General features: G+C 42.5%; 1 protein-coding gene across 2 annotated transcripts; it reads right to left on the reverse strand.

Annotated features, from left to right (window-relative positions):
- Positions 1–1364: 1364 nt before the first annotated feature.
- Positions 1365–25198, reverse strand: LOC115774482 (CAD protein). 2 transcript variants are annotated; one of them, XM_030721799.1, is made up of 45 exons: positions 25122–25198; positions 24763–24947; positions 23208–23347; positions 22935–23064; positions 22641–22783; positions 22253–22394; positions 21929–22100; positions 20156–20341; positions 19921–20030; positions 19588–19730; positions 19278–19409; positions 18548–18781; positions 18237–18458; positions 17941–18129; positions 16762–16886; positions 16506–16639; positions 16190–16302; positions 15452–15616; positions 15273–15358; positions 14822–15068; positions 14558–14656; positions 13693–13917; positions 13357–13539; positions 13057–13275; positions 11766–11933; positions 11486–11668; positions 10293–10397; positions 9575–9820; positions 9390–9471; positions 8904–9070; positions 7771–7935; positions 7552–7683; positions 7124–7325; positions 6838–7028; positions 6559–6699; positions 6139–6228; positions 5472–5610; positions 4863–5056; positions 4695–4769; positions 4301–4513; positions 4068–4193; positions 3829–3984; positions 3607–3708; positions 2727–2821; positions 1365–2356 (listed from the first exon to the last, which is right to left on the reverse strand). In XM_030721799.1, exons 2-45 carry the CDS (start codon positions 24842–24844, stop codon positions 2257–2259), a joined length of 6693 nt encoding a protein of 2230 aa, XP_030577659.1. In that variant the 5' UTR covers positions 24845–24947; positions 25122–25198; the 3' UTR covers positions 1365–2256. The 2 variants fall into 2 exon arrangements, with proteins under 2 accessions (XP_030577659.1, XP_030577658.1); XM_030721798.1 differs by having other exon boundaries at positions 25045–25183.
- Between the last annotated feature and the right edge of the window lie 1618 nt (positions 25199–26816).

A 26816-nucleotide genomic window follows, 5' to 3' on the forward strand; every position in this document is an offset into this window, starting at 1 on the left:
CCACTACAGAGGACATAAGGTCTCTCTTTTTATGTTAATTTATGTGGACCGCTTCTTTTGGTTTTCCAGGTGCGAGGTGATGATGAAGGTGACGCAGTGACCTACAGCACTGTGAAGGCTCCTTCCTCTTCTGCTGCAGCCGCTGCTGATCCCACCAACCTCGACTCTACTGTCAGTTTTCCAGTCCTGTAGCTCAAGCAGCTGAGAAAAAGGGCTGGCATTTAGGTGAAAGACAGTTTAATAACCATAACTTCAATCAAGCAAGTAAATGTAACCACAAAATTTTATATAAATATTAATGCTTTCTATATTTCATGACAAGATGTCATATTTTGGAGGGAAAATGTCTCTAAATATTCTTTCTCAACATATTTACAACTTTAAAAAAATTAATTTGTTCCTTGTTAGGTAATAAGAGGCTGGAATTTCATTAGAAACCTGTTTGCTGTTTTTAGTTTGGTTCATTTTAAGCCAATGAAATTAAATATGAAATGATGGCAGCTGGGCTACTGAATGGCCCACAGCATTCAGTGTTACCGTCCTCGGGTTTTGTGTTGTATTTAAGTTTTGGATTCCTGTTTCGATGACTTCATTATTCTGGTAATGCAAGACAAAGGTCAGAGGTCAAGTTTTTATGATATCTGGTGAACCCAGTAACTTGATAACAATGTTGCCTAGGATGTTCTAATTGATGCCACAGAGCTACTAAAAGTCTGGGATGGTTTAGTTCTAGTAATAATTTCTGATTGTCTTCATGTGTCTCGCTCCCCTCCTGTCTGTCATCTCCTCAGTGTATATATAGTCCCGTCTTTCTCAGTTGTGCTTCCTGCCTGTGCCATAGTGGTTTCCCTCATTAATCCTCTGGTTTTTGTTTCATCTTGGTCTTTTGTTTTGCTGTTCATCTGTTTGGGGGGGGGCTTTGTATTGAGCCAAATAAAGCATCTCTGTTATATATGACTTGCAGTCCGGTCCTCTCCACACCTAAATCTGTGGCATTCAATTCTGAGTCTTCTTGTCACTACATTTCCTCGAGTTTACAGGATCCTGATTTTCTGAATTGATGTCTTCAGTGCCTCTATTGATTTGACAGTGTGATTCCAGGAGCAATAATTACATTTTGTGGATCCTCAAGCTGTTAAATGAGTTTTATTTGATGTTAAAAAAATGTATGAGTTTTTTTTACATGAATTTTACTGATATTGAGTCAGCACGATGGGGCTAATTCAGGGTCTATATTTGCCTCACAGGCACCCATCCGTAAGAGTTCTTTAATACGGGACTCGTTTCAAACAGCAAACTGCAGGAATGAATTTGTGGAGGGTGTTAGATGATGATCCAAAGGAGAAAAATGTCTTTTTCTTATTATTTATTGCTCCACATGACACAAACATAATTCTCCAACACTTCACTGATATCATTTGCATTTTGATTAAAAAAAAGTCAACATAAAGTAAGAAATCACTGACAGTTACAGAGATCATCATCATCATCATCATAGACTGTGCTTTCAGAATATTTGTGCGTTTCCATCTTCAGTTAATGCAACACTTTTCTTTAAAAAAAGGAACACAACAGAAAACAACCTCTGCATACAAGCAGGGGAGGGGTGTAACAGCTCTAAAGTGGACATACATCAGAAGCATTTAGTTTGTTTTTGTTCATGAGCCAAATGATTATTTTTGCCTCTGTGGGTTTGGAGAACTGTTACACCCCCACAATCATCTGACGTAACAGGCTCAGTAAATCGGTCCAAACAGACAAAGTAAAATGTGGACTTAACCCTCTGACATCCTCACTGGTCCCTTTATACACAGCAGATGAAGCAGCTGCAGGTTTAACCCAGATATCAAAAATACTTTTAAAAAAATGATACCAGCACCCACTTCCTTTTCTTCCTTCCCTTTGCTCCTCGATTTGCCACATCGATGCACAAACACTGATTATCTCTAAACCTTCTCAAACAAGAAAGTTTCTCTGTGGTCCCTAAAAGTTCAGGTTAAGAAGGAGTTTTCTGTTTTAAGACATGTAAAAATAAAGTCATCTTGAAATACAGCAGGAAAAAGAAACATCTGTGTGACTGGAACAAAAAGCAGCACTTTTATAAACTATGACTCTGTATTAAATCTAGTATTTAATCCTACTTGCGACCCGTCAAGGGCAGGAGATGAGAAATTTATGGATTTCAGGAAAGAAGATACCGTGTCTGACATTTATGTTTCTCTAACAGTTTGTCCCACAAAGAAGTGACACACGGATTTATCGGCCCAGTACGGTGGCCAGCAGGGCCATTCGGATGTACATGCCGTTCTCCGCCTGACGGAAATATGCCGCCCTCGGGTCGGTGTCCACCTCCACACTGAGACAGAGAAACAGATGATTAGTTCACCTCTATAGGAAAACAGTAAGTGTAAGCGATCAGTGATCTCACTGATAGATGATCAGCACACAAAGGTCTCATCATTCAAGGCATTTTTAGAGGGGCAATTTCAAGAGACTCCAGTTGTTACCCCCACAGAGGTCAGCTGCAGATGCTGCATTCAAGTGAATCAAGACTTTTCATGTATTGCCTCACATCAAAGAAGAGATTTACTGGAAATGTGGCCCAGATAGAATTCCAGTGTGGACTTTTCACAGCCCTGAACCGACCTGGCAAAAGTTCAACAACGTACTCTGAACTTTTAGAAAGTTAAAGTCACAAAGTGACAACAGTCACATATTTAACTCACCTGATTTCATTGACTCTGGGCAGCGGATGCATCACGACCATCTTCTTTTTGGCTCCAGTCATGATGTGAGGGGTGAGGACGAACTGACCAAAACACTGACAGAGAAACAGACACAGAAGACCCATGTTCACCTCCGGCTTCTGACTTCAATTTTCTTTGAGCTCATTTTACTACAAACACTCCTGTGAGTCACGATTTTACACATGGGATATCTGGTTTTTAATCTCCAATGAAAAACGGTTATTCAGTACCGTTTTACTCTGAAACATTATTTTGAAAGTGAGGCATGAGGGAACATGTGAATCAGTGTGTCTACGCTGTCTTTCACAGCACATACGCTGCTGTCTTAAGATAATTGTATTTCTAAGTTTTGCTTTATCTGTACTTTGTACTTCGTGAAGAATAACTGAACAAATCAGCTTCTCTCCGATCAGGATGAACTCCAGCTTCAGCATCTCTGCCTGCAGCTGCTGATGGTGGTTCTTCAGCTTCTGTGAACTCTCTGGAGCAGCACATGAACGAGCTGCTCACCTGCTGCTGCTTCAGATTAAAGGGACACACATAATCCCGTAGCTGATCTCCAGCATGTGGAGTCTGGGATATGTCCAACTATGAGATGAAACCCCTCTTATGAAGCAGCTTAATGATATTAAAGACAACTACAGCAGCAACATGGCCAACATGAGGTGGGAAGCAGTGGGACTGGAACTGGAACTTTCAAAATAAGAGAGGACTGTCCGCTAGTCAATCAATTATGGATCATTCTCTCACACAGATAAAATAAACAGTGGATGTGCAGTTAAAGTTCAGTTCATTCAAAATTGACCTGCAGGTCAGTCCGGGTCACACACTAAAAATCACTCGATGAAATGAAACTTACGGCTTCGTACTCGTCCTCAGACGCAAACCTCTCCTTCTGGATCCTCGTCATGTAGAGGACGTCGGTGTCAGGCAGAGCCTCCTCGATGCTGTCAAACTCCTCCTGCAAAAATATCATTTTAATGTTTAATATTTGTGAAACTGATATAAAAATGAGTAGTAGTCAGGATTTTAGCAGTTTGTAGTATATATTCTTTGCGGTGTAAGCATGTTTATTTCTAACCTGTTTGATGCCCTTTGAGGCCACGTAGCTGATGATCTCTGCTGGCATGTGGAGGTTTTTGGGAGCCACGTAGCGCAGGGTGATGCGGTACTGGGTCAGCAGCTTGGCGAGGGAATGAACTGTGCGGCCATGCTTCAGATCGCCCACCATCGTTATCTGAAAACCAGAGTTTTAACGTGTTTTTACACGAGCTTTTATTCCAGCTGAGGATTTCATTAAAACGCTTCACTGTCGCTCACCGTCATGCCGTTGACCGTCCCCAGCTCCTCTCTGATGGTGAAGACGTCCAGGAGGGCCTGGGTGGGGTGCTCCCCGACACCATCGCCTGCATTGATCACCGGCTTACGGCAATGGCGGGATGCTCTCTAAGACAACACAGAAACTCAAATTCAGAGAGACCAAATTGTTTTTGCCCCTAACCAGCAGTTAAAAATGTTACACACACACAAAAGAAAGTATGTCTAAAACTCACCTCTACAGCTCCAGGCGATGGGTGACGGAGCACGAGGACGTCTGCGTAGCAGCTCATGGTCTGAACTGAGTCGGCCAGCGATTCTCCCTTCTGTGAGGAGGAAGTGGACTCGCTGAAATGGACGACGGAGCCACCCAGACGCTGCATGGCCGCTGCAAAGGAGCTGCTGGTGCGAGTGCTGACCTCATAGAACATGGAGGCCATCACTTTACCCTGGACAGGAAGGAATGAGGGATTACTTTAACGTGCACTGATCTCATTATTTTATAACTTTGGCCACGTGTGATACGGACATCTGCCACTGTAACAGAACATATATAATAAACTGTGGAAAAAAAACAAGTTAGTTTCGTCTTAACAATAAACAGTAACACGAAGAGCTTTCTGGAGATACCTTCAGGATTTCCAGACTTCTTTCCTTCTGAACCATCAAACGCAAAGTGTGAGCAACATTGAACAGGTGTGAGATCTGAAACAGACACAAAAACATGTCAGCAGGTGGATTTTCAGACCACAGAGACCCTGTTCACGCACTACTGCAGTGTTATCTTCTTTGGTGTACCTGCTCCTTGCTGAACTGCCTGACAGACAGGATGTGCTGGCCCACCAGTGGGTGAAGCAGAGGAGACATCTGGAGGTGTAACACCTGACCAGGAGGCACCTGTCCCGACCCGGACTGTGGGGACAGCAGCCTGGACAGCGGGGGAGGGTGGCTGTAACCGTCACCAGCACCGGCTGATGGGAAAATGACCATCTCTGTGGAGATAAGAGTCACAGTTACTCAGTGGACACATAAAGAACACCAAGATGCTCGACTTAGAAACCAGTGGATGAGCACTGAACAACTTAAAATTTCACTTAACCTTGTTTTCAGACAGTAATGAATAAGTTTGCTTATCTTGATTAGTGGAGCGATATCAGCAGAACATGTAAAATGATATTAACCCTTTTTTTTTTAACCCATTTATACCTTTTGTTAAAAGATTTATTTTTAATTCATGGTCCAAAGGCCAGCTTGTAATTCACTGGTGGAAACCCTGATGCTGGAGGCAGCAGGGAAAAAAGGTTTTATTTTGTTATACTTTAGTTACTCTTCAAACGAACTACATTACAAGCAGCTTCAAATACATAAAAAAATATTTGTTCCAAAGCATTATGGGAGTTGTAGTACCTGGTGGCAGTCCAGGATCAGAGGAGCGGTGGATGCGGGGCGGCAGCAGGTAGCGGCCTTCTCCAGCCCCCCGACGCGGGCTTGCTGCTCGTGTCCGAACGCCTTCACGGGGAGGAGTCGGACGCCGACGCTCAGGAGTCTGATGGAACAGAATAAACGCACACAACACGTTAAATAGTACCCAGGCAGAGGACGAGATCCATACAGACTATAAATGTTTGTCTTACTTTTGTCATCAAACTTGGCCAGTTGTGCACTCACCAAAAATTGTGCCTGCATTTTTGCATTTTGTAAACTTTTGTAACTCAGCCAACATCTGACCGCGCATTATATTAAATTCTTCTATAGTAAAGAAGACAAAACACAGACGCTCAGCACCAACTTGCAGATATCTGTGTCTCACACGCCGCTAACAGAGCTGGTTATTTTTCACAGATAACTTAACTCTACCCTGCTGTTAAAATACTTCTTTCTACACTCATTGACTGTTGTGAGTACAACATTCAGGTACTCAGAGAGCACATCGTTTAGCAGACTGTAAACACACTTGCACATCATAAAAGCAGAAGTAATGGAAAAGTACACAGACTGAGCCTAAAGCATAGTATAACACAACACAACACAACACACAATTCAGCTGCATTATTATTGGAGTCCCTTTTAGTACCACTGGAGTTTCTTTAACAGGTTCAGGAGGATGGGTGGAGGACGTGCCCCAAGTCTTCACATCTTCACCATAACCTGGAGGCACGAGCACCTGCAGGAGATGATCTTCAGTCAGACAACTCACACAAATGTGAACATTTACATAAACAGTGAAGTTCCTCTTCTATCTGAGAATCAGACGATTCATGACGTGCTTATATCGTTGTAATACGTTTGGTTTTATTTTCACCTTAATTGTATAGTTTGAACAGGGTTCTGTGCGTGTGATTTAATACACAATGATTTATATTTCTGCTGTTTGTTTGCTCAAGCAAAATGAAAATATGGACACACAAAAAAATTATTATAACTGAAGTTGTCACCACAGACCCGGAGACAGAGAGCTCGTAAAACACAAACTGGCGCGTGCGTGGATGCTCACCTGGCCGTCGATGTAGGCCACCTCTCCTCGCAGGACCACGCGGCGGACTTTACCTTTCACCTTCATGCCTTCAAATGGAGTCCACTTGGACTTCGTGAACTGCATTGCCTGAGGAATAACCCACTCCTGCTCCAGGTCCACCTGAAAAACACACAAATGACAAATAATCAGGAACATTGTTTGTCAGGTTATTGATAGTCTGTTCATTTTTGCATAAAGTAAGTAAGTAAAGTAAAGGAATGGCTTCTTAAGTTTAACTGCGTGTGTTTGTCTGTGTACCTCCACATAGGTGTTTTCCTGGACTGGTAGGTTGAAGATCTTGCGTGGATTGTCATAAAGACGTCTGACAATATCATCCAAAGTCAGACGCCCATCGCTGACGGCGGTGAGCAGCAGAGGCAGCATGGTTTCCAGACCGGGATAACCAGGAGGAGACTGCTCACTGTTCTTCTCCTCCACGGAGTGAGGAGCTAAAAAAACAAGAAAAAAAAAAAAAAATGCAGTTCAGGAGCTTTTAAGACAGGTTTGTCTGCATGTTTGGTGAAAGAAATGCGTGCTCTCTAACCGTGGTCTGTAGCAAAGCAATCGATGATGTCCATGTTTTCCCAGAGCGCTTCCATGTCCTCACGTGTTCCCAGCATGGGTCGCACCTGTGCTCGACCACCGCCAATCTGTGCCACATTTTCCTCACACAGGAAGAGGTGGTGGGGGGCAACCTCACATGTGACCTGGATGCCCTTCTGCTTTGCAGCTCGGATTATCAGGATCTGAAAACCATTTAAAAAGTATTAAAATTGTAGGAAAGGATCTGAAAATGAAATCAGGAGAAATGAAATTACAGCATCATGATGTAATGTAGAAAAGCTGCACTTTATTTCTAAAGATTAAACACAATCTACAAGAGCTGACTAAATGTAAAATAACCCAATAATCCAATAAAATACTTACTAAAATTCCACAGAATAAACAACAATATGAAAACCAGCTCTTTACCTCCTCTTTTTTGGCCACGTGGCAGATGTGGACTGGGCGCTGGTACAGCTGGGCCACCATGAGGATCGCAGCCACCGTCTGCTTCTCAGCGTGAACCACAATGGGCATCTGCTTGGGCCACTTCTCAAAGTGCTTTAGACAGATTTACACAGTTTAGTCAGAGCACCTGTAACGACCGCCTCCAATAACATTTAAAATCCAGCTGTCCATTCAGCCTACCTCCATCCACAGAGAGACGTTGTCCATCTTGAGGGTGGAGTACGTGTCGTTCAGGTACATCTTCAGGCCGGCGGTCTGGCTGGCGATGGGCGGCAGCAGAGCTGCATTGTCGGAGGCGGCGCCCACGTACAGGGCGTAGTCACAGCGGCAGCCTGCTTTGGCTAGCTGCAACATAACACGAGTTTATCTCACATCAGTCAAAAAAATGTACTGAATCCTGAGCTGGGATTGAGTGTAGGTAATAACTGTAGTTTCCAAATGATGTAAGACCATGTGTGCCATACTTTCTCATCTATTACTGTCATATAAAACTGCACAAAGAGTAGTTATACATTAAGATATACCTACAATTTTTTTCTAAATCCTTTCTGTCAAAGGCAACCACAACTACCCACCAGAATGAACCACCATCTATAGAAAGGTTCCACAGCCTGCTGTCTGACGTGGCTAATGATGCCATAGTGCCAAACAACCTGATAAACAAATATAAGTTATATGCTCATTGAGCTTATTACAACTATTCAAACTACATCAGGGCTATTTACCCATGTATGAATGTGGGTATGCCTGTATGCCTTGATATGTTTTTATGCCTGTGAAGCCCACAGCAGATCTGCCTCCACCTCATCCAATCCCTGGCATCTTCCTGACTCTTCCTACTCTGCACATGTCCAAAACATCTCAATGTTGTCATCAAACTGCTCAACCTTGAGCTGCCCCTCTGGAGTATTTCTAATCTTTTCCATCCTGGTCACTCCCAGCCAAACATCTTAACATCTTCAACTCTGCCACCTCCACCTCCAGCTCAGCCTCCTGTCTTTTTGTCAGTGCCACCATCTCCAAACCATCCATCACAGCAGGTCTCACTCGTGCAGCTATCACATCTTCATTGAACACATTTTGCGTCCTTTTGTAAAATACGAGGTGAGCTTACAAGAAAAACACAGCCCACATAAAGTGTCATGAAATCACGTGTAGCTCAGGAGCATCTCAGCCATCTGTCAAGGCTACTAGCTGCCTCACTAAGCATCAGTTTAAAAAAAAAAAAGTCCCTTTGCACACACACCATTACAGATACCATTGAACTGATCCAAAAGCAGCCACAGATTAAAAAATAAAGCATGAGGGCTTACCTTCTGCACCAGAGCGAGATTATTAGCATCGATGATGGAGGGGGAAGTGTTGGGCATCGCACACACCAGGGTCACTCCTCCCGCCAAAGCAGCTGCTGAACCAGAGGAGAAGTCCTCCTTATGGGTGGCGCCAGGCTCCCGCAGGTGAACGTGGACATCGATCAGACCTGTGATTCAATCAAAAAACGAAAAGTTTGACCGGATATCTTGGTATCAAAAGAGCCCGTGATTAGATGCACACAAGCACCCATTTATGAGATTCATCTTTCTTTTAGATTCTGCAATGAGATGTTTCTAGAAGCAGGATAACATGAAAATCCAAGATTAGTAGATATGGAAATAAGACTTTACTTTCAATTAATCAATATATTAAAAAAAAAAATAGAAGGGCACTCAGTAGAGCGCATACCTCGCCCACCCCAAATTTTCTGTGTGTGACACTACGCTGCAATAGATACCACCCAGGTGATGTTTGTAACCACTCACCTGGCAGACGGACAAGCGTCTGGGATGTCATGCTGTCGATGTGCGTTTTCACTGGTGGACTCCTTCCGATCTGATGAAGAGCCTGCAAACGAGTCCCCTCATTACTACTTATGCTCCTGTGCAACTGCAGGCTAGTAGCTTAATAGATCATCTTCAAATAGAGAGGAAAACAAGAGACAGCGTACCTGAACAAAGAGCTTGGTGCACTTGATATCAATGATGAGTGGGACGGAGTAGTCGACGGCCATTCGCCTGGTCCTGTAGCCTTTGGTGACAAAGGAGGAGAGCCTTCGACCTCCGCTGTTCCTCATGGAGAGGTTAATGACCAGGTCGAAGTGGTTCTCCTCCAGGTAGTTCATGATGCTGCGCTGCTTCTCTTTGGTGGCACATTCACTGTCATCCTCCTCAAACGGCCAATCGACTGCAGTCACCTGGAGAAGAGGACAGAAGCTCTTTTTGATCCTGTTTTCATTATATTTATCCATTCAGGAAGTATTTAATAGACTGATACTTAAAAGAGAGTTTTAGTAAAGTGTATTTAACAGTTACAGATATCTACACTGTCTCCAGGTATAACTGCTGCTCAGCTGGCATCTTTAATTTAATGACACAGATGTAACTGGCCTTAAAAATGAGTGAACATAAACATGATCGTATTTATGATCACAAACATCTGCAGATGTGCCACTGCAGGGTAAGTTGATTTTAATTCAAATTAGGTTTTGTTACAGCAGAGATCTTTGGTTTTAGGCCACATCGAGTCAATTTATAGTCACTGTGTTTAATTACATGCAGTTCCTGCGTCTGAACTATCCAGGTCCTGATTGTTTTTATTCATTCCATTTTTTTGGCTGGTTGGGAATCAATAAAATCAAATAATGAAGCTCGTGTCAGAATAAATACCTTGACTCCATGTTCTGTGTAGAAGTCAGCGGTGCCCATGCTGGCGTACAGGTCATATCCCATAGACTCCAGAGCCTGCACGGTGGGCAGCAGCTCACTCTTGTTCTGCAAACACAAAAATAATCAGAATAAATGATAAAAATCATAACATTAGTCCTGAAACTGGAAACATGTCTTTGTTTGCTACACTCCTCACAAGTGGAACAATCTGAAGAAACTCAAAATCAGATGAACTCAACTATTTAAATCTACTGCGGTGGACATTGAACGGTCTTATTTCACCTGACTTTATCTTTCATCTTGGCCTTTATTTATTTGGCCTTTATGTATTTGCATTTAATGGAGTTTTTATATATATTATTTTATATTTTTTAAATCCTTCCTGCTTTCAATGGCCATCCATGCTGAAATAAAGTCACCATAATAACTCTGAAAAATCACTGCTAGACGACCGTTTTAAACCGTTCAGCCCGTATACATCTGACTGCACTGCTTTTCTGTCTGAATTGCATCCATTTCATTAATAAACAATAACTTAAACTGGTTACAGATTAATTTTCTGCCAAGAATTACATGATGAACTCACTTTTGAGGTCCCACTTAAGAGTTCAGCTACATTATACAGCATGATGTGATGTATTAATATTTAGTGGCAGCACTCCTACTGACATTTGACTGCACAGGAAAAAGCAAACACAGAGACAAACAGCCACATATATACATTCACATTCACACCTACAAACATTTAGAAGTTAAAGTGATATTTGGACTGTAGGAGGAAGCCAGAGTAAAATGTTTACGATAAAAGTTTATCATTCTTCTGTTTATGTAACTGAGATGGATTTGATTTAGAAATTAAGGTGGTGGCAACTAATAGAGATACAAATAAACAGTTCAAACAGCAGTCAGGTCCTCAGTTCTGTTGGGAACTTTGTGGTTTGAATTTGTTCATTTTCTGATTTTTATCATCAGACACCATCATGAAGCAGATCTGTCTGCATAAAATCTGCTTTTTAACCTTGCGTGGCTGAGCAGCCACAAAAACATTTAGCAAACACACAACCCAAGGCTGTGACTGGACCTTAATGCGCCACTGTGTTCCACTAAAATGCATCATTTGTCCTGCCAGCTGCAGCACATATGAGCTGAACTCAGTGTTCATGTCTGCATCCCTATCTGCTCTTATTAAGTACCTTGTAGCTGCCGATGGAGAGCAGGATGTTCTTCTTGGGGATCTTGAAGCCTGTGGAGAGCATGGCTTTGAGGTAAGCTTCGTACCGGTTCTCCCCAAAACAGGCTACTTCTCCAGTGCTGGTCATCTCCACGCCGAGCACCACATCGGCTCCGGCCAGCCGAGAGAAAGAAAACTGAGGGACCTGGAGGACATTTGGTTCCAAGGAATCCAGAAATCCATTTCCACAGAAATGATTTTACATCAAGAGAAAAATTTATGATTGGATTCAGGCTACTTACCTTAACTCCCACAATCCCTTTCCCTTTCATGAGGCCCACTGGCTCCACATCCTCCCCCATAATGACCTGAGTAGCCAGAGCAACGAGGTCCACTCCCAGTGTTTTGGACACAAAGGGGAAGGAGCGGGAAACCCGGACGTTGCACTCGATCACTTTGAGCTGGTCATCCTGATGAGAAACATAACAGCGATGAATTATTATTATTATTATTACGACTTATTATTCTGAGTAGTGCCAATAAAGGATATAACTGTCCTTTGTTTATTTTCATATGTACTTTGCACCTTTCCTTTAATCACTACTTTGAAGAATAAACAATGGCACATTCAGTTTACTTTAAAAGCTGCAGTAATGGTTGTTAAAGGGTAGAATAACAGGATATACCTGTAGTCTGTTTCTACAGCAGAAGCTCACATTGGTCATGGATGAAGCTTGTTAGTTTGCTTCCTGTGCAGGAAGCAGGCGTAAACCTTCTTCTCAATCCACCTACTCGAGTTATTTGAAGGTCTGAAACGAAGCTAAGATTGTCTCAGAGACTAACATCACATTCATCTCTTCTTTCCTGGTGCCCCCTGTGCTGGCTCTGAGCCACATTCACTGCAAAACTGCATCCAACAGCCTTTTTCAAAGGGACTTGTACACCTACTACTGCATGAACGTGGCATTTGTTGTATTTTTTTGTTACATCAGAGTTAGCTTTATTAAGAAAATAATTTTAAAAATGATCCTTTGAAGTTTTTATTAGATGTAAGTAAAATTATTACTGTCAGATTTTTCTCTCTGCTGCCTACAAAATGCTGAGATCAGAAAACTTTCATTTCAGGTTAAATCTCAAATCTCTTTTCTCCATGAGATTGTTTTTTTTTTTTTTTTTTTTTTAGGAGTCACAGTTTTGCAACATTTTAAGGATTAAAAGGTTGATTAATCTACTCGTTTGTAGCTGTATGATCAAAGAAAGGCCATTAATTGCCCAGAATTTTTAAAAAATTGAGCAAACATGTCAACTTTGGGGCGCCTGGGTGGCTTAGTGGTGAAGCCAGCGACCACATACACACGCCGCGTTGCGGTGCGGGCGGCGCGGGTTCGCGCCCCGGCCTGTTGCCAATTTGCCTGCGTGTCTTCCCCTGTATCTTTCCCCCATTTCCTGTCTCTCTCCACTGCTAACAAAAGCTGCTGTGGCCAAAAACGCAAAAAAAAAAAAACAAAAAAACATGTCAACTTTGAATTTGAATTCCCAGCCTCAGTAACAGCACTTCCACATCCCACTGCCTACATCCAGTGGATTTCTCACCTTGGCAATTAACTGCAGGTTAAATGGTCCGGTGACCTGCAGCTCCTGGCCGATGGCATGAACGATCTGCATGATCCGCTCTATGGTTTTCTGATTGAGGTCCTGAGGCGGCGTCACCAAGGTGGCATCACCAGAGTGAACTCCGGCGTTCTCCACATGCTCAGAAATCGCGATGGCCATCACTACACCGTCACACGCGACAGCGTCCACGTCTATCTCCTGTGAAATCCAAGAATATTACACGCTCAACTTGGTCATATTTAGCAATAAATTTACTGTAATTATCATCCCTTGAATTACCTTCGCTTCCTGTATGAATTTAGAGATGACCACAGGGTGTTCCTTGGATACTGCTACAGCGCTACTCAGGTATTTTTCGAGGTCGCTGTCACCGTAGGCGACGTTCATGGCCGCTCCGCTCAGAACGTAAGAGGGGCGAACGAGGCAGGGATAACCGACCATCTCGCAAAACTTCACAGCCGACTAAAAAAGAAAGAAATGTAAACATTGAATACAATACAAATACAATATTAAAAAATATATATATTTTAGTGGCATATTACTGCAACACTGGAGTATTACAGTATACTGGATACATCAGTAACAGAAGCTTAGCTCGTTTTCAGTCTGGTGTACCTCCGTGTCTGACAGCTCCTTCCACTGTGGCTGGCTGATGCCGATGGTGTCCAGCATTCGTGAGAACTTGAACCTGTTCTCGGCGCTGTCGATGAACTCCGGCGAAGTTCCCAAGATGTGGCACTGCTGGCGGTGCAGCGACATGGCGATGTTGTTGGGAAGCTGGCCTCCCATGGACAGGATCACCCCCTCTGGGTTTTCCCTCTCGTAGATGTCCATCACCACCTGAGATCAGCATAGAAATATTTACCTCGAGATGACCCGCTGCACCATCAAGCAGGATTAATACATGTACAAGCAAATTTAATAACAGATGTGGAAAAGACAAGTCTCAGCCAGTGAAGTAAAGCTGGATAAAACCGCAGGTGGTAGTTAGCTTGTAAAGTCCCTGTTAACTATGAATGCCTGAAAGGAAGTAGTTTAAACTGCAGAGAGACGAACAAAACAGTAAAATGAAGCCTTTCAAAGACAGAAATTCAGCAATAAATATCCTGGAGCTGGAATAAGATAACTGTAACAGATGGAGACAAAGTTACTCAAATCCTATTTCTAAACATAATTGATTAGCATGCCTTATGTTTAGACTCATGAGAGCTATGACATTCTTATTTTACTGATTTGTTGCCTTTTATGCTTTTATTAGAGACAGAGAAGGTTTGGGAGTAAGAGAGGATGACATGCAAGGAAGAGCCAAAGGAGACTCCAACCTGACATTATTATTTAACATGATTAAATCCAGGAGACGGTGCAGGATTTATATCTATACATGCCATCATCAGTCAAACTAGAGGGGCTACTTTCATCCAGAAAGTGGGACTTAAATAAAGTCACATTAATTAAGTTTCCAGTATGAACGAAAACTTACCTCAAAGGAGATTTCATCAAAGTAGAGGCGGTCACACATGTCGTAGTCTGTGCTGACTGTCTCGGGGTTGTAGTTCACCATGATGGTTTTATAGCCCATCTGAAAATGGTTTAATGCTCAGGATTAGTGGCTCTGGCGTCCATGACCAAAACAATTTCAAAACATGTAATAAGCAACCTATTACACGAAACATCAAAATTTGCATCTATGTTTTAAAAGTAAAACATTAACTGAATCTCGAGGAGCCTCCAGTACCCTTCTTACCTTCCTGAGCTCTGTGATGCACCCAACAGCACACCAATCAAACTCCACGCTGCTGCCGATGCGGTACACGCCTGAGCCAATCACCATGACGTGCGGATCGCCGAAGCTCAGGTCATCCTCGGTGCCGTGGTAGGTCAGGTAAAGGTAGTTTGTGTGGGCCGGCCATTCAGCTGCCACCGTGTCAATCTGCTTCACCACTGGCAGGATGGACCAATCGTGACGCAGCTTTCTGACAGCCAGCTCTGTGCTGTGAGAGGGAAACATGGATTTAATGATAGAGAGGAAACTGAGGAAGAAAAGACCTTCAATCAGTTTTCTTTTGCTGTTTAAGACTGTGTAATGCCACTTTATATACAATATAATTTAAATATACTGATCAAAGAGGACGTTGAGATTAAGTTAAAATAAGACAAATTAATATTTCCTTTCACACAGCAGCTGTCCTACCCACCTCTGTACAGCCAGTGCTATCTGCTTGTCTGAGAAGCCCAGCTGTTTGGCCTTAAGCATCAACTCTGGAGGCATGGTGCTCTCATCCTAGATGGACACGTTAGTGAGAGGAAAATGAATCCACATCGATCGATCTGGAACGGCTCTCAGTTTTTCCACCTTATGTTTGATCAGCCTTACCTGGTTGTAGGTCTCCAGCAGCAGCTCGTGGTCCGCGATGTTCTTCATCTTGTGCAGGAACCAGCGGTCGATCTTGGTGAGCTCGTACAGCTTTTCCACCGTGTAGCCAGCTCGGAACGCCGCCGCCAACACAAAGATACGCTTATCTGTAGGAGTCTGCAACTCCTGGTGAGCGGAGGCAGCACAACATTAACGCTGACATAATGTCGTGCTAGTTATTTGTCAGTCATGAGCATCAGGTCAGATATTTGGGTTTATTTTCTCATAAAATTAACGACACGCACATTAGCAGAGCATGATTAACAACATAAACACAGAAGCCATAAGCATGTAAATGGCTCACCAGATAATTTGAACATGATAGTGTCAGAGACGGCTCTTTATGCAGACATAAAGTGAGTCTGCAGGCATTTCACATCCATAAAAAAAGATATGCAACACACTCAATGTTCCAAAAAAATTCCAAAAAGGAGAATATGAGCACTTGAAAATGTTGGAAGTTTCCACCATTAAATGAGGCAAAGCATTTTTTGCTCTGCCATTTTTAAAAAACTGAAAACCGAGCTGAAGTAGAGAAAAATTTATGACATTTTCCTCAAACGGCGTGTGGACAGGTTCACTCAGCAAATGTGAACGTATTAAAAAAAGTGATAAAATGAGAGTAACACTGATTCATCACAGCTTAACAAAGATTACGGGGGTGTTGAGATGAGGGCCAAACTGCTTTTTGCTTTTTACCTTTTCAGAGACGGGCTTGATGGTGTGGTCGAAGCCAACACAATTCTCATCCACCATCCGCAGAGCTTTCTGGAAAGCTTCCTCAAAGCTACGGCCAATAGCCATCACCTCCCCTGTTGAGAAAAAGGATCAAGCACTGAGCCCAACAATAAGCACCCGGCCTCTGTACCTGTACAGGTAAAGATCTACTTTCTGACCAAAGCTTATGGAATAAAGCAGTAAAATAAAACTTTAATGGCCTCATGAAGAAATCTGCTTTGACAACAGTACACACACACACACAAAATTTTTTGCAGCTGTGGTTATTGCCTCTTACCAACACTCTTCATGGAGCTGCCTATCTTGGTGGAAACCCTGAGGAACTTGCTGAGATCCCAGCGAGGCACCTTCACCACACAGTAGTCCAAACTGGGCTCAAAGTTTGCTGTCGTCGAGTTGGTGACAGAGTTTCTAGACAAAAAGACAAAAGTACTGTAAATATTTTTCATGACTATATCACCCAATTTAGGGGTGCTTTATAGTCAAACTTCTTTAAAGGGAAAATCCTGCTATCCTTAAACTGAGAGACGTACTTGAGCTGTGGCAGCGGGATTCCCAGACCGAGTTTAGCTGCGACGTAGGCCAGAGGATAACCAGTTGCTTTACTGGCCAGAGCAGAGCTCCGCGACAGACGGGCGTTCACCTCGATGATGTAGTACTGCAAAACATTATACGTGGAAGATGAAACAAACTGTGTTTCAACCAGAGACATCGAGGGAATTACACGGGTGTACTGCACACTAATCAGGAACAGAGACAGCAGCTCCTTACGTGTTCAACGCCCGGTATCTCTAGTTGTGATTTGTATGAAATGAATGTGATCAACAAGGTAATACGGTGACACATTAAACAATTTTCCTTTAAAATCTACTGAACCGTGCAATTCAAACCTTCAGGAGAATTTTACAACAGCAAGTACGGAGGCAGAAACTTAAAATCTTAAACTTAAAAATTTAGAAGGTAAAGCTTTTTAAAACCTTATTGTGGATCAAAATCAGCAAACCTAATAAGATGTTTCTTCAGATTTGACTGCTGAGTGTATACATGCAATCCTAGAGACTTGAAATCTAAGATAATTTAAACACAGCTTCAAAATATAAGCCCAGGGGAGTCCCCAGGGGCAGCTGCATCTAGAAGGACTTTGTTTCAATATCAACTCTTCTACAAAATAAGTCTTTTAGAACAATTATCAAAAATGCTGCCTTGGCAGGGTGAAACGCATCACCAAAGCTCCAGCTCACTCTAATCAAGCACTACAGGAGCCTCCACCCACACCAGCAGGCTCGGGAAGAGCTTCCTTCCTGAGGGTGTCACCCTAAGAGGAGCTTTGCATGATTCACTGTTTAAAATATTCTGTATATAACTTAAAGGAGGTCTCTGTGCAGCTCATCGGTTCAGTTCCCCTGTCTGAAACCAACTTTCTTCTGATTGGCTGCCCCTCACGAGCAGAGTGGGCGCTCATAGCCAGAGCTGTCTGGATGATGATGTCAGTGAAAGATATCCAGTCTCACTGACATCATATACTGCTGAGCCAGGAGTAAAAAAAAAACCTGGAATAATAATTTTCATAATATTAAAATTAGATGGTGGCAATACAGGTGGTGGTAGCACATCTACAAGCTGTTTGCAAGCTGCTATTGAACAACAAAAATAGAAGAAAAACACCCTACGATCTGATTTATGCTTTTCATAACCCACGTCTTCACATATACCTGTTCAGATTCAGGGTTAAGAGCATACTGGATGTTGCACTCTCCCACGATGCCGAGGTGCCTGATGACTTTGATGGCTGTATTTCTCAGCATGTTGTACTCGCGGTCGTTAAGCGTTTGACTGGGGGCCACCACGATGGATTCCCCAGTATGGATGCCCAGGGGGTCGATATTCTCCATATTACACACCTTAACGAGAGGAAAGAACTCTTAAGTGGTGCAGCAGGAAAAACAAGTGATTTTAAATCATTCTTAGTTATTTTGGCGTATATATTATTTGTTCTCTTCTTACTCACAGTGACACAGTTGTCATAGGCATCCCGCACCACCTCGTATTCAATCTCCTTCCAGCCTTTCAGGGATTTATCCACCAGCACCTGAGAGGTGTGAGCGAATGCTGACGTAACCAGAGAGGTCAGCTCCTCTCGGTTGTTAGCAAAACCAGAGCCAAGGCCTCCGAGAGCAAATGCTGAACGAACCAAGACGGGATAGCCAAGACGCTCAGCAGCCGCCACCGCCTACAGCAGAGTTAATCAGATCAATTTAGACTTCATGGTGGGAAAAACAAAGCAGAAGTGAAGTTTTGTAGGTGAATGTGTCTCCTCACCTGTTCCACTGACAGCGCTGCTTCACTGGGAGCTACATGCTCATTGATCTCTTCCATTTTCTCCACAAAGATCTTCCTGTCTTCAGTCATCTCAATGGAGGAGACCGGAGTTCCCAGAACCTTCACTTTATACTTCTCCAAGACACCCAGCTTAGTCAGCTCCACACCGCAGTTCAGAGCGGTCTGACCACCAAAAGTCAGCAGGACGCCATCCGGACGCTCGTTTTTTATCACCTGTAACAACGAAGCATTCAAACCACATAGAAATGATACCCAGAACAACTTCAGTGTGCACATATAACACTTTTTTTCCCCCAAACAGCTCTGGGAAAGGGCCCAGGAATGACATTTTGCTGTTTGCAGTTGCAGCACTAAAAGCAGCTCAAGTGATCTTTTGTTTTTCCATGTCAGTCAAAGTTTCTTATCCACAGTAGGAGATAAAAAAAAAAAAAAATGCTGCTGTTCTACAAACCAGGCAGACGCAGAAAAAAGACTCCAACAGTTACTAAAACTATAAAATGTCTCTCTGGTCCTAAAACAATTATCCAGAAATGCTGTGTTCTTTGGTGGGTTGTGTTACATGTGAGTTTATAAAACAGAAAATCTGGAGACAGAATTGACCGATAAAAACAAACAAACAAACAAAAAAACTCTTGGCCCTCAAATTTCTCCATGTCCACAGTTTCTCTTCTTTTATCAGTTACTTAGTTACAACAGAGAGAATCCATACCTGAGTGACATACTCCGGTGTAATCGGCAGAAAGTAGACTTTGTCAGCCAGACCTGTGGAGGTCTGGACAGTGGCAATGTTGGGATTGATCAACACAGTCTGGATATTCTCTTCCTTCAGAGCTTTAATAGCCTGGAAAACAGAGCAGAGTAACATCAGTAGGAGCACAGAAAATGTGTGATCAACTTCAACATCTTCTGTAATCAAGCGGTGTTCTGTAAATCTTCAACTCACTAAGAGCTTTAAAAGGCCACCGTCACAAATTTCCAGTTTGCAAATCATCCCAAAAAAAACATTTATCCGCCTTTACCTGCGAGCCGGAGTAGTCAAACTCTCCAGCCTGGCCGATGGAGAGTCCTCCTGAGCCTAGGATGAGGACTTTTCTGGGCCTGACATCCTCTTCAGTCTTTGGGGAAGCAGTGAAGGTGAGGTGGTCCATCAGACGCTGCTTCACTGGGAAAAATAAATAAATATCACATGCAAATTGTTACTAATTAATTGTTACACAAGCCACGTTTACAAAGGCTTTCTCTTCTAATTCACAGTGACAGTTACATCAATATGCTGAAAAATAAATAAAAAGTAATTTAGTGATAAAATAATATCAATAACAATTTTAAAGATAATAAAAAAATCTTGTCACCAGATTTTCCAGTGTTGCCCTCTTTATGGTCTTTCACCGTTTCCAGGAAGACGTCAAACAGGCCGACCAGATCCGTGGGACCAGCCATGTGCTCTGGGTGGAACTGAACGCTGAATGAAAGGGATCGCAAATGATTTAATCACATTTTTTATCCAGAACACATTCATGCAAGCCACCAGAGCCGGTTATTTATGGAGTGAATCACCACTGGACCCCATCTCTCAGAGACCATTACCTGAACAGGGGTTTGGTGCTGTGCACGATGCCCTCGTTGGTGTGGTCGTTGGCATTTGTGAAGAGCACGTCCCAGTCTTTCGGCAAGGTGTGGGGGTCAACAGCGAAGCCGTGGTTCTGACTGGTGATGAAGCAGCGTTCTGTCCCCTTGTGGATGCACGGCTGGTTGTGTCCACGGTTACCATACCTGAGAAACAACAGAAAAATAAAGCGCTAATAAAACAAAAAAAATTAAAGACATTTTCCACTGTTAACAAAGTGTATGCCTCTGATGAGGCATTATAATAGTAGAAGCTTTAATAAAGAGGTTGTACGATGGTTCAGTTTCACTGTTAGTTGGCAAGATTACCCCAAAAAAGTCATGAAGCTTTAACTAGATTTGAGGCTTGTGCCAATTTAGCACTGAAGGACAGAGCAAACCTGAATATTTCATGTCAGACGTTCACAAAAAACATCAAAGGGATGAATTATCTTATATTATATATATTATTATTATATATATTAATTTTATAAGAAAATGAATCCATCCACAAATACACAAATGAATCCATTCCAGACCTGGAATTCAATGATTCATGAAGAGAGAACTCTGACACGGCAAAGATCTCGGGCCGTCCCGCCTCTGCCTCAAAAGAGCCAATCAGCAACATGTTTCAGGGTTACGACCGTTTCAACAGTTTGACAGAACACACAGCGACTCATTATCGTAGTACTGATGCTTGCAGATGCAGCTGTGGTTCAGCTGATCTGGTCATATTAGTGAGGGACGGTCAATTTTGTCAGTACTCCTGATTGATGGAAAAGTTATGTAGTGAAATTCTGTACATGTATTAGGACCTTTTAAAAATCATTTTGGAGCAGAGTGGCCAAACTTTTGAAGCTGTTTTTAAATTAGATTTGATTGGAGATTATATACATTCAGTTTCGATGTTCTAGTGAGCAGTGAAATAAAGGTTATAGCTTTATTTTCACTTTTTACTTTGGTCTATGCAGACATGCTGTGAAGATGGCTCCCAGGTGGCAAAACCAGCTTTAGACTTCCCCTCCAGGAACAGACAAAACATGCTGTAGGACCACATGTTTTATACCCATAGTCTGTCAGAAAGAATCTCCATGAGTAACCCTAATCTGGGATGCCAGCCACATTCCTGCAGAACACTGGGAATATTTGAGGCCACCCTGACCTTCAGACTTAGCCTGATAAAGCTCCCATCTGTGGAGTCTCCCCTAACCTTCCCAGCCAGAGCTCCAGAATTTGACATGTTTATTCAGCCTTTTTCATAACAGCGACGCTCAATCAACACTCTGGTGATCATAAGGGAGAAGCCAGACTGCTGAGAACAGCAGAAAGCTGCATTTCACATCACAACGCTCCCAAAGAAAGTGTGCGAGTGTGTAAATCTCTGCTTTTAGAGAGCGTAGAGGGTGCCCCCAGTGACCCGGGGGCTCAGCAAAAGACAGACATCAGTGCGTGCCATCAGTACACAACAAACTGAATCAACTTTTAACTCCTCAGCCTTTAAAGGCGCTTTCCATTAACGGGCTCATCAATGCTCTAAGCTTTAAGTTTCAAAGTGTTACAATGCTGACCTCGTTTCTTATAATGGAGCGGCGTTATTTTGTAGTTCTTTGTGTAATCTTGCAAACAAACAGCAATGATCACATCGCTTGATAAAGGCAATTTGTCTTTGTGGTACAAGTTTAAAAGCACTTAGTTCCACATAGTTCGACATTATCCTTCAGTTTATGCAAGCATTGAGCTCGAGGTACTCACTTCATCTTGTAGGTCTTTGCGCCGATGACCAGAGAGAGCAGCTGGTGCCCGAGACAGATGCCGAATACAGGCTTCGGTTGGTCCACGCAGACCACATTTCTCACGTTGGTGATGGTGGCCTGACAGAGCTGCGGATCCCCGGGACCGTTACTGATGAACAAACCATCAAAATCTGGAAAAAGACAAAAAACGTTTGTTTATATAACAACAGATAGAAACAATACGAGTTCCCTTGAAACAAATGTATGGCATAACATGAACCAAATGAAGTCACAATAGGTGTGTGTGTCTGTGTGAGTGGCTGTGAGCGTGTGTGTTACTGACCGGCGGTGCTGAGAGGGTGGTCCCAGGGTACGACAGTAACGCGGGCTCCTCTCTGAGCCAGGCAGCGGATCTGGTTGTACTTGATGCCGCAGTCCACCACTGTGATTCGACAGCTGCCGCTCGGGTTGAACACTTTTGGCTCCTGCAGACAAACAAACAGGAAGAAATGCAGATTTCAAAACCTCTCATTCGAACTGCGGTGTCAACACTACACTTGAATTTTATTTTGGAGCTTTATTTGACACAACATAACAACCTGCACAGTATTAAAGCCAAAGATCAAATCACAGAGTTTCTAATTTATCATGAGCATAAATGATCCACTTTACTAGCACTAGAGAGCCGTCAGAGCTTCGATGAGGCAACCACAGCATTGTCGGTGGGTTACCTTCATGGAGACCTCTTGGACCAGGTTCCTCTTGTCTGGGTTATCAAAGGGAATGCTGTCCTCAGGAGTCCCATCCACTACCAGCTTCCCCAACATGGTCCCCTTCTCTCGAATCTTTTTGGTCAAGCAGCGGGTGTCGACACCTGAGAAAATGGAAACAACGTGTAGCATTTAAACTGAAACGCTCGCATCTGTTATTATTTTATATTCTAGATGTTAAATTAATCTTATTCTTATTTACATATTAAGACATTTTCAGCTAAAACATATCGCTTTTTACATTGGGTTTCTGACCTTGTAATCCAGGAATGCCTTGCTCTTTGAGCCACTGGTCCAGTGACTTGGCTGAACTCCAGTGACTGGGACTTTCGGACAGCTCTCCAATGATCAAAGCAGCAGCGTGGATCTTGTACGACTCAAACCACTGAAAAAGACGACAACATCAGATAAGACGGCGTCTTTTATTAAGTCCTCTTTCATTCAGATAAAATCGTGTCCTGGAGGGAAATTACTAACTCACTTTTCCACTTTAAATATTGCAAGTTTTAAATGTAAATAAGTGCTTACCCTGCTCAGCCCAAACTCTCCCTCTTCATCCTTTGGTACACCATAGTTGCCAACCAGAGGGTAAGTGAGGGTCAGCAGCTGCCCGTGGTAGGATGGGTCAGTGAGAGCCTCGGGGTATCCCACCATCCCCGTCTGAAACACTGAACACACAAAACATTCTTCAGCATATCACATCTTAAATCTGCCACACAGTTAATTTAAACAAACGAGTCAGAGTATAATTACAAGGCGCTGCCTCAGCTGGAAGGTGCCACATGCTTTAATTTGGCAGATTTTTACACCGAATGCCAAACCCCAAAGGGAATTTTATCTCTTCCTGATACCGAACTGGGAATATTTTGCTTGTTAGGTGACTGTGTAACCCACTACACTAGATACATGACATAAATATGAGATATTAGGTCATAATTATACCATAACATTGTAGTCCTGAGGAAAAAAAAAAGGCAGTATTTAAATGAATCTAATGCATGTTAACTGAGGTTAGTTTTGTTTGCTCTTTAACGGATTGTTAGTGCACTGATGCAATTTTAATAACAATTATTTCCTTGCTTTAATGACTGAGCTCTCATGATTAGGACTTGGATGACTTTATGAAGTTGTACCTCATAATTATGACTTAATATCTCATACTTGGCTTTGCATGCACAATGATAACTTTGTATCTCATCACAACTATGTTTGTGTGTAATAAATATGATATATATTCTCATTAAGCCCATTTTTCGTTTTTGCCAAATGGTAAAGCAGGCTTCTGGTATTAAAACTATTTCATTCAGTGATGTATGAATGCACAGGTACCTGTGTAGTCTGGTGCTCTCTGAGTGATCACTAACACTAGAAAGTTAATTATTTTCAATAACTCTTTCTGATAATTGATATAAAATCTGACAGTGTGGCTCAACATGAACTCACGCAGCAGCGTTAACTCTCTACATCTGATTACTTTTTATTGACAGTGTGTTGATGTTCCCTGAGCTCTACAGTCTTTTTTTTATTAGTGTGTCTTACCTCCTGGTGTTTCAGTAATAAACCTTTAATGGGTTATGACGCCCGGCAGAGACACATTCCACTGGGCTGTACTTCCTCCCGCCAATCTACACTTAAAATTTAGTCACTTTAAGGTTGAGTCGCTCATCTCTAAATTCAAGCAGACCCGGCGGTAAAAAATTGACTGTTTCTAAAATCATTATTGTCTAATCTTTAATTCGGCATGCCTATTACGACACAGCAAGCAGCTCACTGGTCACATCAGTCTGCCAAAATACACACAGGCAGGTACTGAAAGTTGATAAAGTCTATGACGGCGTCACTCTATTTCACGCTCTAATGAGACCTTTTTAAACGGACTTTGGCTCTGAGGGGCAAAGCGTTATGAGGGTTGGCGCTTTACAGAGCGTCTCAGCACAAAGGGGCAAACCACATCAAACACCCAACTTACACAATAAACTAAAACAAATGCTCAACCCTGTCTTGTTTATGTTTTCCAGAGGTGGATTATGCACAGTAATACAGCTGAGGTCTGTTCTGTATTAAAACCCTCTAAAACACGTACCAACTTCTCCGGATATCGACACGTTCGCACCAAACAGTCGGCCTTTGAACGTCGTCCCGTCCTCCAAAACCAGGGTTGCCATCTTTGCCGTTTTGTGTGGTGAGGATAGCTACGGCTAACTGCTGATACCGGTAAACTGATGGGTTTCCAGTGAAGTGATGAGCTCCGGTCTCCACGTGAACCTTCTGCCGCGCGGAAGCAAAGGATGTAAATGAGACTGAGCCGCCCCCCCACACACAAAAAACACCAATAAACATGAGATTTGGCTCCTCCAAAACAAACCTGGAGATACTGTAATTAATCCAAGTTAAATTCGGGAACACCAAAACAAAACAAATGTGTTAAGTTTGATACTTTACTGGTTAGTCGGACGGGACGTTGACACCGAAGCGTTCCACACGCGCCGCCAGCAGCGTGGAAGTCGACCCGCAGGCCGCGCCGGTAAGTTTGACGCATTCACGCTCCACGCTTCCATAAAGGATTTTCAAAATAAAACACAAGTTGAACGACTCAAAGAGCTTAGTCCCGACAAAGGTTTAAAAAAAAAAAAGTCAGGACTTTCAGAACCAAAACACAACAAAATTAGTTCGAATTAAATAAAAATAATAATATACCTAGAAATACAAAAAAACTAAGATAATTATGAGCACATTAAGGAATATTTTAAATACAGTTGTAACAATGATGCAATCCTGACTTGACTGACTTTAATGAATCACTACCTCATAAGACTTGTTTTTTTTTCTAATGTAATAAAATCAACAAAGGTTACTCCAGAAACTCCAAAAATGCAGACAAGCATTATGTGAGGCACCGTGTTGAGACAATGTCCCATATTTTAATTGGCTCCATTTTAAAAAGGTGAACGGATTAAACCAGAAATGTGTGGTTCAAATGAAGATATAAGATAAGATAAGATAGTGTTTAATTGTCACATGCGCAAGTATACACAGTACAATGCACAGTGAAATGTATTTTGTACCTGCAGCCATATATACATACACACATATAAATAAGGAGAATAAAAAGTAATTCACACTATATTCTATACACTATACACACAGAATTATAGAATATTATATTATTTACATTGTGCAATAATGGTCCAGTTAGGGCTCAAAGTTGAGCAGATGGATGGCTTGTGGGTAAAAGCTCTTCTTCAACCTTTCAGTCTTAGCCCTCAGGCAGCGGTAACGCCGGCCTGATGGGAGCAGGGAGAAGAGAGTGTCCGGGGTGGCTGGGCTGTTTTAGGATCTTCAGAGCCCTCGACCTGCACTGCTTGGTGTAAATGCTGCTTGGTGTAAATGCTGCTTGGTGTATATGCAGATCCCTGCCAAAGCCCTAATATACACTCCCCTCCAAAAGTGCTAGAACAGTAAGGCCAATACTTTTATTTATTTATTTATTGCTGTAGATTGGAAACATTTGAGTCTGACATTAAAAGCTGAATATGAGACAAAAATTTCAACACCTCAGCTTTTATTTCCAGATATTTACTTCTGGATCTGATACACAATTCAGCACCTTTAGTCTGAACCCACCCATTTTTTTTTGTGTGTGTGAACAAAAATGTTGATCAGATAGACCAAGGAAAACAACAGCAGTTGATGACAGAAACATTGTAAGCACTGTAAATAAAGACCCTAAAACAACTGTTAGTGATGTCAGCAACAACCTCCAGAGGGCAGGCGTGAAGTTATTACAATCTACTGTTTGCAGAAGGCTTCATGAACAAAAGTACAGAGGCTTCACCAGAAGATGTAAACCACTTTTTAGCAAGAAGAACAGAAGGCCAGGCTGGAACTTGCCAAGAAGTACAGAGGCAGAGGCAGTTTTATGGACTGATGAGACAAAGATGAACCTTCACTAAGGTGATGGAAAGGCTAAAGTTTGGAGAAAGAAAGGATCTGCTCACGATGCCAGACATACAAGCTCATCTATGAAACACAGTGGAGGTAATGCCATGGCTTGGGTATGCATGGCTTTTTCTGGGACAAGCTCATTAATCTTAAACCCTATAAAAAAGCCTGGAAGAACATCACAACAGAAGAATG

Source organism: Archocentrus centrarchus, chromosome 24 (genome assembly GCF_007364275.1).
Source record: "Archocentrus centrarchus isolate MPI-CPG fArcCen1 chromosome 24, fArcCen1, whole genome shotgun sequence".
Lineage (NCBI taxonomy): Eukaryota > Metazoa > Chordata > Actinopteri > Cichliformes > Cichlidae > Archocentrus > Archocentrus centrarchus.